The 13,570-nt window shown below is 38.2% G+C and overlaps 1 protein-coding gene across 4 annotated transcripts in view; it reads left to right on the forward strand.

Annotated features, from left to right (window-relative positions):
• Positions 1-13,570, forward strand: part of RTN3 (reticulon 3) — a 77,004-nt gene that overhangs the window by 25,811 nt on the left and 37,623 nt on the right. The window contains exon 3 of one of the 4 annotated variants that reach the window (XM_074401622.1): positions 7,750-10,089. The exons of 2 other annotated variants lie outside the window; for them this stretch is intronic. In XM_074401622.1, coding sequence (XP_074257723.1) covers positions 7,750-10,089 — 2,340 coding nt within the window. The remainder of the gene's footprint in view (positions 1-7,749; positions 10,090-13,570) is intronic. One more of the 4 variants, XM_074401621.1, reaches the window with a different exon arrangement.

The raw sequence follows: 13,570 nt of genomic DNA on the forward strand, positions 1-13,570 counted from the left end.
AAAAAAAAAAAAAAGATATTGACAGAAGTATAGATGTAGTATGTGACTAATTTTTATTGAACTTTTACTATGCCCAGTAAACTTTACGTGAATCATCTCATTTAATCTTTATAAGCAACTCTATGAAGGAAAGGGACTACCTCTTTTACCAATTTAAATAACTTGAAAATGGTGAATAACTTTCTCAAGGTAACACAGCAAGTAAGTAAGACTCTGAGAATGCCAAAGTCATGGTCATAACTGCTGGACCTGTAATAAAGATGATCAAATAAATTAACTATATTTTAGGGTTTAGACTTTTTTTTAGAGGTTGCATTTTGAAGTTAATATTAAAATCATGACAGCAGAAGAGGCAGATATCATTGTTTTGACCATATTATCACTATTAGTGATATAATTTAGTATCATCTAGGGTATATGCTCCCACCAACAAAATCAAAATCAAACTGAAATTTTTTGTTTTACTCCTGAAACCTTTGATAAGAGTTTGATAAGAATGGAAGATGGAAAATACTGTTTCTTTAGAAAACATTGGAAGAAAAGTAAGTGAAAATGAGATTAGAAAGAGAGGATCCATCCACCATGCTGCATTGGAAGCACATTTGCATTAATGAACGCTTGCATTCAGTTTGACTAATGCAGTAGGCATCTGGAATAGGAAGTTATAACCCTGAACTTGGGGCAAGCATTGAGGAAAAAGTAAATTTGCCAGTTACAGCCTTTTTAAAATAACAAAAGAAAAAAACATTTTTCTTTGTACAAAAGAGACTTTTTGTTTAGGATCTAGCTTGGCTGTAGAGTGTCTGCTGGCTAACTTCCTATTTTGATGCTGTGGCTGAAAGTTGTTGATACTGTTTTGCACGAATTTGTCTTTTTGTTTTGTGAACGTGAGAAAATTCAAGTGTAGGAAAACCTATGCCTGAATATTTCAAACCTCTCTCATATAAATATGCACAGTATGGATGTGAAAAAGTAAGTGGCTACTACAGGCTGGCACCCATTTTTCACTGATGTGTGTCATTATTCCATGTTACAGATAATCCTTTTAGTAAAAAGTAATGAATTTCTTAAGTGAGCAGGTAATTAACCACATGGTAACTATAACATAATTTTAAACTATTTACTCTTTTTAGGAAGAACTCTTTGATAACAGGATATAGCATTCTTTATCCCTTAATTATAGATCACATTTTTGGTAATTAAGTTTTAAGTACTTGAATAGATGAGTACTAAATCTTTACACTTTGAGGAAAAAAGAATAAACAGTATATGAAGGATTTTTCAATTCAAATGTATTTACTTAATGTCTACAGAAAATTCACTTATAAATGTTTTTTTTTGTTGTTGTTGTTTTTAAGAGATGTGATCTTACTGTATTGCCCAGGATGGTCTCAAACTCCTGGACTCAGTCTTCCCACCTCAGCCTACTAAATAGCTGGGACTACAGGCAGGCACCACTATGCCCAGCCTTAGACACTGTAGGGTTTTTTTTATCATGTTATTTTAAACTCCCTGTCTTGCTCTGAAAGATAAAATACTCTTAAGCATAAAAAGGAGAAGATTCTTCCTCAATTCCCATGCCAGATGTTCTAGTCAGATGTGGGTTTTGCCTTATTCCAATAAAAATGCAGAATTACCGTACTTTAGAATTAATATATGGAAGTATTTAAAGTAGGCACAGGAAGACCGCCCTTGCTGCATTCCTTGCAACTCTTAAGCTGTGCTTCTGTTCAGGCCCATCTATGTAAGGAGTAGTAAAGAGTGGCTCCTGTGGGATTTTTATGGAGCTAGAGCTCTGAAGTATGGCTCTTACCTTTCTGCCCTTCTAACACATACCAAATGTATTAAGGCTGTGGTTCTCAAACCTGGTTCATTGCCTGGGAAACTTGTAATACAGATTCCTGAGCTCTGTCCTTAGGAGATTCTGAGGTAGTAAATCAGAGATAAAGCCCATGAAGTACTAGTAGTCATCTTAAGTTTGAGAGAAGTTGCGAAAGACTGTGCCAAAGGCTGTCTTTGTTCTTGGTTGTTAAATTGTTCAGCTGGTTGTACATTAAACTAAAATATACTTTGACCCTGCTGGTGGTGGAGATCATCTGTGAAACATTTTGTTGAGGAAAAGTGACTAGCTGCGCGTGGTGGCTCACGCCTGTAATCCCAGCACTTTGGGCTAAGGTTGGAGGATCAGTTGAGATCAGGAGTTTGAGACAAGCCTAGCCAACATGGTGAAAACCCATCTCCACTAAAAATACAAAAATTAGCTCGGTGTGGTGGCATGCACCTGTAGTCCCAGCTACTCGGGAGGCTGACACAGGAGAATCACTTGAACCCAGGAGGTGAAGGTTGCAGTAAGCTGAGATTGCACCACTACACTCCAGCCTGCGCAACAGAGTGAGACTCCATCTCAGTAAAAAAATTGTGTATATATATATATTTTTTATACATGTAAAATATATATTTATATGTATAACTATATATAATACATATAAATATATATATATGTGTATCCAATCTCAAAAAATGGGGGTGGGGGGGTGAGAATCAATATATGGTAAGAGGTGATGCTCTGTCACCCAGGGTGGAGTACAGTGGTGTGATCGGCTGCAGCCTGGACCTCCTGGGCTCAAGCAGTCCTCCCACTTCAGCATCCCAAGTAGTGAGGATCACAGGTGCATGTCATCATGCCTGGCTAATTGTTTAATTTTTTTTGTAGAGATGGAGTCTCACTCTGTTGCCCAGGCTGATCTCGAACTCCTGGGCTCAAGCAGTCTCCCACCTTAGGTTCTCAAAGTGTTAGGATTACAGGCATCAGCCAATTCACCCAGCTGATTCCCTTTTAATAAATCTACTAGATCTATGACCTTATTTGTTAATAGAGTAGCACCGTGTTTTTAAGTGATTAGAACACTCAATTGTTTCCACCTCCACCTGAAGAGAAAAAAGGGAACAAAAAACGCTTAAATAAGTATCCACATTAAATTCATTATAACAAAGAACTAATTTAGCAAATGTTCATAATGAGAGTTTTGATGGAGGTTTGTTTTGAGTAATGTTGAAAAGCTCTTGGAGCGCATGTGTAGGTATTAATCTTTTGAAAAGAGAAAGGTAGAGATTTTCTGAGATACAAAATAATCCAGATTTATTCTACCAGACAGTTTTACAGTGTGCAGTATTTTATAAGCTGACTGCCTTCAGATTCACTGGACTTTTCTGTCCTTTTGCCAGGTACTGACTTGGTTAACACCAGTGACTCTAAGTGCCATAGTGACTAATTGGAAGAGTCTTTGCTTATCAGAGCTGTTCTAAAAGGCTTAATAGTTTTTGGTCTTTGTTCTGTTTAATGTTTTCATGTCTTTATAAACTTTTTACTTCCAGCCCAGTTTTTCCCATTGTCTTGGTATAGGTCAACTCTGTCCAAGTTTGTTAGGGTTTCAACTAGCCAAAAATGGTCTTTTCATTTGCTGAAATTCTAAACAAGATAATTAAAATTAAAGCACAGATGGTGGTGCTACCTTATTTTTCTACATGTGGGAAAGCTTGATTGGCAATAATGATTAGAGCTGGTGCCTGCATCTCACAGTCACTGAGAATTGAATGCAGCACTGAGCTCTGTTTACTCTGTAAGCTTGCCCCCAGAAAACAATATATACCCCAAATAGTAAGTTATAATATTATTATTAGGGAACATTATTAGAGGTTTTATATATCTATATATATATATATATAGTAGCCATGTCATATTAAATAATCATTTCTTTTCTTTCTCCCTCCGTCACCCAAGCTGGAGTGCAGTGGCATAACCATGGCTCACAGCAGCCTTGACCTCTCAGGCCCAACCAGTCCTCCCACTCCAGCTTCTCAAGTGGCTGGGACCACAGGCATGTGCCTCCATGCCTGGCTAATTTTTCTGTTTTTTGTGGAGGCAGGATCTTACCATGTTGCCCAGGCTGATCTTGACCTCCTGGGCTCAAGCAGCCTCTCTTCTGCCTCCGAAAGTTCTGAAAATACAGGGATGAGCCACCACACCCAACCTAAAGAATCTTTAATGTTTGAAGTCTGTCAGGTAGTCATGGTGCTCAGTAGAGGACTTGTTAGCATTCTGTGAATAGGACTTCTCACCTTATCTTGCAGTTTTACCTAAGATTATTCTACACCTAACTTGAAACTTTTGGAGTATTAAGAGTTCAAGGAAGATAAGAGAAAAGCAAAACTCTGTAAACTGACCAGTTTGTGTCCTGCTAAAGCGTAACAGTTTTACCATGTTCTTCCTTCCCAGTGATGTGAATAATCTTTGGTTAGCATTCAGTTCGATTGCTTTCTCTTTTGTTTGTTTTGTTTCATCAAGCATGGTCACTATCACATCATTGTTATCATTATTTTGCTTATTGTCCGTCTCCCGCTCTGTGTCGTAAGCCCGATAAAAGCAAGAGATTTTTTCTGTTTTATTCACTGCTTTAAGCCCAGTTGCTAAAATAGTGTCTGGTGTGTGATAGGCACTCAGTAGATACCTGTTGAATTATGACTAACCCATTTTGTTGACGTTCATCTGTAAGATGACAAATCTGCATAATCTGAAAGCTCCTTAAAACATATAAGCTGACTGGCACAGTGGCTCATGCCTATAATTCTAGCACTTCAGAAGGCTGAGACAGGCAGATTGCATGAGCTCGGGAGTTTGAGACTAGCCTGGACAACATGGCAAAACCCTGTCTCTACTAAAAATACAGAAATTAGCCAGGTGTGGTAGCGGGCGCCTGTAATCCCAGCTACTTGGGAAGCTGAGGCAGGAGAATCACTTGAACCCAGGAGGTGGAGGTTGCAGTGAGCTGAGATTGCGCCATTGCACTCCAGCATGAGAGACAGAGTGATACTCCCATCTCAAAAAAAAAAAACAGGTGTGGTGGTACACACCTGTAATTCCAGCTACTCGGGAGGCTGAGGCAGGGGAATAGCTTGAACCTGGGAATCAGAAGTTTCAATGAACCAAGATTGCACCACCACACTCCAGCCTGGGCAACAGAACGAGACTGTGTCTCAAAAAGAAAAAACACAAACCACATAAGCTGAACCTCCCTGTGATGCAGAGGCAGTTTGACGCACCTCAGAGTTGTTTGAAGAAAGAGGTTCTGAAACAGTTTTATCATAACCTTAGTTCACTGAATATTTTCTGGTAGAAACACTGACTAGTAAGTTCAGTAACAATGCATGGCTCAGATTGTGGAATATTTCTGATTTAAAATGTAATCTGTAGTACTTTACACTTCAGATTTTTGAACCTTTTAACGTACAATGCTGGGCTTCATTTCTATTACACCCTAATCTAGTCATGCTGAATACCCATTCTATATAATGGTAGATGCAAACCATGTTTACTAAATTAGAACTACATATGAGTTAAAGTTTACTTCAAGTGTTTTGTTTTGGTAATATAGCTTTGCCACCAGGCTTTAACAGTTTTTCTTCAATGTACAAAGAATTTTTGTTCTAATAACCAGATTACAGTTATGCTATTTCTAAAGCTCAACTCTTATTACATCAAATTTCAGTGATATGTTGAAGTAGGGGAACTTTATATGGAATTTCAAAACATTTTTATATAGCAGAATTTTATTTATTGTAAAATATTTTTCTCTTTAATAATTTTGAATAAAGTCATAATTTTGCTTTTATCTGATATTTGGGTGTTTACATGAAAAAGGGAACATAAGCTGAATAAAAGTAATCCCAAAAGAATTTATCTGTCACATTTTCCCAGTTACTCATTCATGCTCAAGGCATCGTGTCCTGAGCCTACTTAGGTCTCAGCTGACAAAGCGAAATCTTTGATTCACTTACTTGGGGCTATTTAAGACCCACTTTGTTCCAGCTCCAAAGATACAACAGTATGTAAGAAAGATAGCATCTAGGACTGGTCAAGGTGGCTCGTGCATATAATCCTAGCACTTTAGGGGGCCAAGTTGTTCAGATTGCTTGAGTCTGGTAGTTTGAGACCAACCTGGCAACGTAGCAGGACCCCATGTTTGTAGAAAGTTTAAAAATTAGCCAGGTATGGTGGCATGTGCCTGTGGTCCCTGCTACTTCGGAGGCTGAGGTGGGAGGATAGTTTGAAGCCAGGAGGCCAAAGCTGTTCACAGTTGCATCATTTGCACTCCAGTCTGGGAGAAAGAGGAAGACCCTGTCTGAAAAACAAACAAATAAATAAAAGAAATAAGAAAGCACCAGCCCTTGGGAAGTTTGTTTTTATCCTTTTCCCTAATAACTTGTTAGAGTGGAAAGTTAGGAAACTGTGTGGTAGATTGATGGCTACTGTGGTATTAATAACTGATAAGACTTAATGTATTACTTTGAGGATATTTTCTATTTTAAAAGTAATTTTGGAGTTAATTCTTTTTTTTTTTTTTTGAGTTGGGATTTTGCTCTTGTTGCTCGGGCTGGAGTGCAGTGGTGTGGCCTCCCAGGTTCAAGTGATTCTCCTGCCTCAGCCTCCTGAGTAGCTGGCATTACAAGCGTACACTACCATGCCTGGCTAACTTTTTTGTATATTTAGTAGAGACGGGGTTTCAGCATTTTGGTCAGGCTGGTCTTGAACTCCTGACCTCAGGTGAACCATCCGCCTAGGCCTCCCAAAGTGCTAAAATTACAGGCATGAGCCACTGTGCCCAGCCGAGTTAACTGTCTTAATCAGAGTGTCAGTTTGCATGGTACAATATTGATTTAAATGACAAGTTGGTACAAGAGATTTTGGAGGGGCTGAGTGGGCGTGGTGGCTCATGCCTGTAAACCCAACACTTGGGAGGCTGAGTGGGGTGGATCACTTAAGGTTGGGAGTTCAAGACTAGCCTGACCAAAATGCTGAAACCCCGTCTCGACCAAAAATACAAAAAGTACCCAGGCATGGTGGCAGGCACTTGTAATACCAGCTACTCAGGAGACTGAGACAGGAGAATCCCTTGAACCTGGGAGGTAGAGGTTGCATTGAGCCTACATCGCGCCATTGCATTCCAGCCTGGCCGACAAGAACAAGACTCAATATTAAAAAAAGAGAAAGAGAGAGATTTTGAAGTAGGTCAACCTTTTTCAGTACCCTTTAGTTTAGAACATCACGGCTATTTATTTGTACATGGGACAGATTCTTCCTGTGGATAGAACAGAATAATTCTAGCCTCACTTCAGGCTCAGGAACGGTCTGTTGCATCTCCTAAAAATCAAAAAGAAATCTGGCCACTTGTTTTTTTCCTTCTCAGATTGTGAGACTGTAGCAATGGATTTATAGAAGCAGTGTGTGCTCTGAATTGTTCAGTTTACAGATGAAAGTCTATCAGTGCATCATAGTATCAAGTTATTTGTTTTGTATGGATTATTTTGCTTTGGTTGATTAGCTCTAGCAGAATAATAAAAACCTCCCTAGATTTCTCAATCTTCTCGCCCTTCTTTATGCTTTCTCTTTACAGTGGAAAAGTAGACCAAAAAGTATTTGTCATGAAAACTTTTTGTCATTTGCAGTTCGCAGCATGAAATGGCTTTTCTGTTTCACCGTTGGCAGTTTTATGCATGTCCTGTAGGATGACTTGTTTTGTTATGTATTTATGTGTGTATATATACGTATTTATGTGTGTGTATATATACATCCTGTGTGTGTATATACATATTTATGTAATTTTAAAATTAAAAAGCATGCTGCTTGGCTTGGCTAGCTAATGTGTAATTGTACTTGGTGAACAATTTTTTTCTTTGAAATTCTGATCATAGACATATTGAGCTCTCTTTGCTGTAATGAGCCATCTTCAGAAATTATGACTTCTTCCTTTCTTTTATCTTCTGAAATATGTAATACTGGCCTTATAATACTACATGGAGAAAAAAGCAATGTGTTAGGGAGCCAGCCTATTTTAGCCCATGAAGGAAAAGACCACTTGGATCTAAAAGATATGAAAAAGATGGAAAAGCCTCAGGGGACCAGCAACAACGTATCAGACTCTTCAGTTTCTCTTGCAGCAGGAGTTCATTATGACCATCCTTCTATTCCAGCCAGTTTCCCAGAGCATCCTGCTTTTCTCTCAAAGAAAATTGGTGGAGTGGAAGAGCAAATAGATAAAGAGACCAAGAACCCAAATGAGATATCAAGTAGGGAAGCTAAAACCGCATTGGATGCTGATGACAGATTCACTTTGCTAACTGCCCAGAAACCACCTACTGAGCACTCTAAGGTAGAAGGCATTTATACATATTCTTTGTCGCCATCCAAAGTTTCAGGAGATGGTGTTATTGAAAAGGATTCCCCTGAATCACCATTTGAAGTAATTATTGACAAAGCGGCATTTGATAAAGAATTTAAAGATTCATATAAGGAGAGCACAGATGATTTTGGTAGCTGGTCTATGCACACTGATAGAGAATCATCCGAAGACATTTCAGAGACTAATGACAAGCTTTTTCCACTGAGAAATAAAGAGGCAGGACGTTACCCAATGTCTGCATTGCTCAGTAGACAGTTTTCACATACAAATGCAGCACTGGAAGAGGTGTCTAGATGTGTGAATGATATGCATAACTTCACTAATGAAATACTGACTTGGGATTTGGTTCCCCAAGTGAAACAGCAGACCGATAAATCCTGTGACTGCATCACAAAAACTGCAGGACTTGTCATGAGTGAATATAATTCAGAAATTCCAGTTGTAAACCTTAAAACTAACACTGATCAGAAAATTCCTGTATGTTCTGTTAATGGGAGCACTACCATCACTAAATCAACAGGTGACTGGGCAGAAGCATCTCTCCCGAAAGAAAATGCTATCACTGGAAAACCTATAGCAGATCCTCTCAGTTCTGCAAAAGAATTCAGCACCAGAGGTGTACAAGACAATATGCAGAAACAGGATGACATACTTGCAGAATTACCTGGGTCTGCACCTGAGAAACCTTTGGGTTCTGGAGTGGCCACAGTGAACGTGGTTTTATCTGATGACCACCTGAAAGATGAAATGAACTGGCAGAGCTCTGCATTGGGAGAAATCACAGAGGCGGATAGTTCTGGTGAGTCTGATGACACAGTAATAGAGGACATCACAGCAGATTCATCATTTGAAAATAAGAAAATTCAGGCTGAAAAACCAGTTTCCATTCGAAGTGCTATTGTAAAAACAGGTGAAAGAGAAATCAAAGAGATTCCCAGTTGTAAGAGAGAAGAAACATCTAAAAACTTTGAGGAGTTGGTCAGTGATTCTGAACTACATCAAGATTGGCCTGATATTCTTGAAAGGAGTCCAGCTGGTGAGGCAGCATGTTCAAAAGTACCCGATATGAATATCTCTTTAGATGTGAAGCAGTCAGATAAAATGAGTGAAGTTGTGTCTGAAAAGCCTATTACTACTCAGAACCCCAAACTTCCTTCAACAGTGTCTCCAAATGTTTTTAATGAGACAGAATTCTCATTAAATGTGACAACATCTGCCTATTTAGAGTCATTTCATGGGAAAAATGTTAAACATATAGATGATTCCTCCCCAGAGGACCTGGTAGCAGCCTTTACAGAAACCAGAGAGAAAGGAATAGTAGCTAGTGAAGGAAATGCCTTTAAAGCAGTATCAGAGAAGATGACAGACTTTAAAACAGCTCTTCCTGTAGAAAAAGTCTTACATGAAAATGAACCTGGTGTTTCTGAAATTAAAGACGTTGGAAGCAAATACAGCGAACAAAGCAAAGAAACAAATGGAAGTGAGCCTCTAGGTGTTTTCCCCACCCAAGGTACTCCAGTAGCATCTCTTGACTTAGAACAAGAACAGCTCACAATCAAGGCTCTTAAAGAATTAGGTGAAAGACAAGTTGAGAAGTCAGCTTCTGCACAGCATGACACAGAATTGCCTTCTGAAGAAGTGCTGAAACAAACTTTCACATTCGCTCCAGAATCTTGGCCACCAAGATCATGTGACATCCTAGAACATAATGTCAAGAATGGATCTGATCTTGGGATTTCCCAAAAGCCCACTGCTATCAGAGAAACGACTAGGGTAGTTGCTGTTTCCAGCCTTAGCAAGACTGAATTAGTAAAAAAGCATGTCCTAGCAAGACTTCTGACAGACTTCTCAGGTAACTATTCACATCAGAATACTGCATGTGGTTAATTATGTGATTGACTATTTATCAGCATGCCATTTATGTTAGAGTCCAATTTATACCTACAAATTATGCCTAGAATATAATATACTGTATGATGGGAAAGGCAGATTCTTCTTCTCTCTCTCTTTTTTTTTTTAAATAATGATTGTTTGATTTGGTTTCCTTAATACCAGTATTTCCCAAAGCAGTAGACCACTTTGTAAAATTAATCTTCCCTTAAAATTTTTTTCTATGCTCCAGTTATGTTTCAAGGTATGTCTTTTCTTATAGGTTGGCCCTAGGGTGATATTAGGTGAGAACCTAATATCATCAGGTTCTTACTTATTTACAAAGCTTATTTCTAAATCTTTAAAATAGTCACACTTCTTAGCACTTGGGTTTATTGATATGGACCTTGTGAAATCTTAGCAATCAAAGATAAAGCAATTCCTGCTGGGAAAGATAGCAAATGAAACTTTTAATTAATGTGATCATATACTACAGAGATTTTATGCTCTGAAAGTAGGTAACCAGTATTGTAGTACTATTTTATGAGTGATACTTAGGAGAACTAGTGCATTCTTCTACTTTGTATCTTATTTAACATTCTTCAGGCCAAAACTCATTGTTATATGGTACCAGAAACCCCTTCTCTTGTCTTCTATTTCAAGTGATCACTCTTCTAGCAAGTGGCTTTCAGTTAAATTACGGCAAATACTGTCTATTCTGAGGTCTTGGAAAGTATAAGGAAAAAAAAAAAAAAAAAAAGACCTTTCAAGCCTTCCACAAGAGACCCCCAACCATTAATGTAATACCAAGTTCTGCATCTACCGTATGGTCAGTGTTAGGTGCTATGTAGAGGTCTGTGGTTTTTAAACTTTTTTGATTATAGATCCTTTTTTCAAATGAAATCATATACAGAGTTGAAGTATTTACAAGAAAATAAGATTTTTGTTAGGCTAAACATATTTTGTGTTTGATTATACTATTTACTTTTTGTAAAGGCATTTCCTTACTGGAGACCGTAGGTAGACATATCTTCTTTTTTTTTTTTTTGAGACGGAGTTTCGCTCTTGTTACCCAGGCTGGAGTGCAATGGCACAGTCTCGGCTCACCGCAACCTCTGCCTCCTGGGTTCAGGCGATTCTCCTGCCTCAGCCTCCAGAGTAGCTGGGATTACAGGCGTGAGCCACTGCGCCCAGCCCTCTTCTTAAGTTTTAATATTTAAAATAGAGAAATTGTACTTAACCTTATAATGGTATTGTGAGGATTAAATATGGAAATGTAGGTCAGGATGGTAACTCACCCCTGTAATACCAGCACTTTGGGAGGCTGAGGTGGGTGGATCACCTGAGGTCAGGAGCTCGAGACCAGCCTGACCAACATGGAGAAACCCATCTCTACTAAAAATACAAAAAGAAAAAAATTAGTCAGGCGTGGTGGTACATGCCTGTAATCCCAGCTACTTGGAAAGCTGAGGCAGGAGAATCACTTGAACCTGGGAGATGGAAGTTGGCAGTAAGCCAAGATTGTGCCATTGCACTATGCCGTTGCACAGTGAGCCAAGATTGTGCCCAGGGGAACCTGGGCAACAGAGCAAGACTCCATCTCAAAAAAAAAGAAAAGAAAATACAGGTAATTCAGTGCTTAGCACATAGTAAATATTCAGTCAGATTTAGCACCACACACATGGCCTGGTACATAATAATAAGTACTGGATAATTATTTGTTGAATTAATGATATGAATTATTTCACTAATAATTATCAGTGAAGACATTGAGGCTTTTCAACAAACCAAAATTTTTGAATTACCAATTAAAGATAGCTGTTACACTCTAGTATTTGAAGCTCACTGAATTTAGATTAAAGAGTACTAGATTCTAATTCTTGCTATACTATGCCTAGAAGTATGACTTTGAACAACTAACTTAGCCTTTCGGGGGCCTCAGTTTTCTTATCTGTAAAGTGAGGATCTTGAAGTAGATGGTCTTCAGTTATTTCAATAATGTGATTCTCTGGCTCTGGTATACTCTAGATTTCTCCCTGAGTTGTCATAATTCTTATAGGTAGTAACTTTTGAGTAATAAGTCATATTGGAATTATGCTACAAGAACTCTCGTGTCTAATCCTGGCAAATTCCTGCTTTAGCGTGACCTTAGATGACTAATCTAATTGGTTCAGCGTCTTCCTTTGTTAATGTGATGATCATTATTTTCCCCTGCTTTGTATGTTGCAGTAAATAAAGTGTTGTGTAAATGCTAATTATTAGTAATTCTCAACTGAATCATTTAATCTAGCATGAGAGATGAAAAGGGCTATGGAAGTTCAGGATATTTGTCACTGATCAAATCTATGATTAGTGTGTATTTTTAGATGATAATTAAAGAAGACTGGTATAGTTCGACCAAGAAGTTTAAAGGTCATTCTTATAGCTTTCAAAAGTGAAAACCTTTTTAAATTGTCTTATTTATGAGTACATCTTCTGAAATAACCATTTCATTGCAGTGAACCAAGATGGCCCCACTGCACTCCAGCCTGGGCTACAGAGCAAGACTCTGTCTTTAAAAAAAAAAAAAACTAAAAACTAAAATAAATAAAATAAAAATATAAACCATTTCAGTAAAATGCATCAGTGTCTAGTTTTATTTATTTATCCTTTTTTTTTTTTTTTGAGATGAAGTCTCATTCTGTTGTCCAGGCTGGAGTGCAGGTGGTGCAATCTCTGTCTTCTGGGTTCAAGAGATTCTTGATTCTCATGTCTTAGCCTCCCAAGTAGCTGGGATTACAGGTGTGTGCCACCATGCCCAGCCAAGTTTTTATATTTTTAGTAGAGACTGGGTTTCACCAGTCTCTACTAAATTTGAGACCTGGGTGGTCTCAAATTCCGGGCCTCAGGTGATCCCCCGCCTTGGCCTCCTAAAGTGCTGGGATTTACAGGCCTGAGCCACCGCACCTGCCTGATTGTCTAGTTTTCAATATGTATATCTGCGTAGTCTTCCCTTCTAAGATAAAAACAGTGCTTAATTATATCCTACCTAAAGTTGTTTGGGAAAACAGGCAAAAGAAACAATGAAAATAATTGATTTTTTGTTGTTGTTTTTGCTATTTTATGGTATATTATATAACAGTTTGTAATGAAGCCTTTATGATGATATTATAGTGGGTTGCTCAGTAATTAAGGTATGCTAGACTCTAATAGTTTGAGAGAGAAAATCAGATCCCTGCCTCACATACCTAGTGTACTGAAGATAGTTTTCTGTGTTTTAGTATCCAGATTGGCAGGAATGCAACGAAATAAGCATATAGTTTGGAGACCTACATGTAAATTGTTACAGCCTTTCTGGAAGGCAATTGGTAATATGTAACAAAGACCTACAATTGCCCTAGCAATTTTGGTTTTAGGAATTTATCCTTTTTTAAAAATGTGCAAAAATGCACAGATGTTTACTGTAACGCTGTTTACATTAAAAG

Source organism: Saimiri boliviensis, chromosome 6 (assembly GCF_048565385.1).
Source record: "Saimiri boliviensis isolate mSaiBol1 chromosome 6, mSaiBol1.pri, whole genome shotgun sequence".
Taxonomy (NCBI): Eukaryota; Metazoa; Chordata; class Mammalia; order Primates; family Cebidae; genus Saimiri; species Saimiri boliviensis.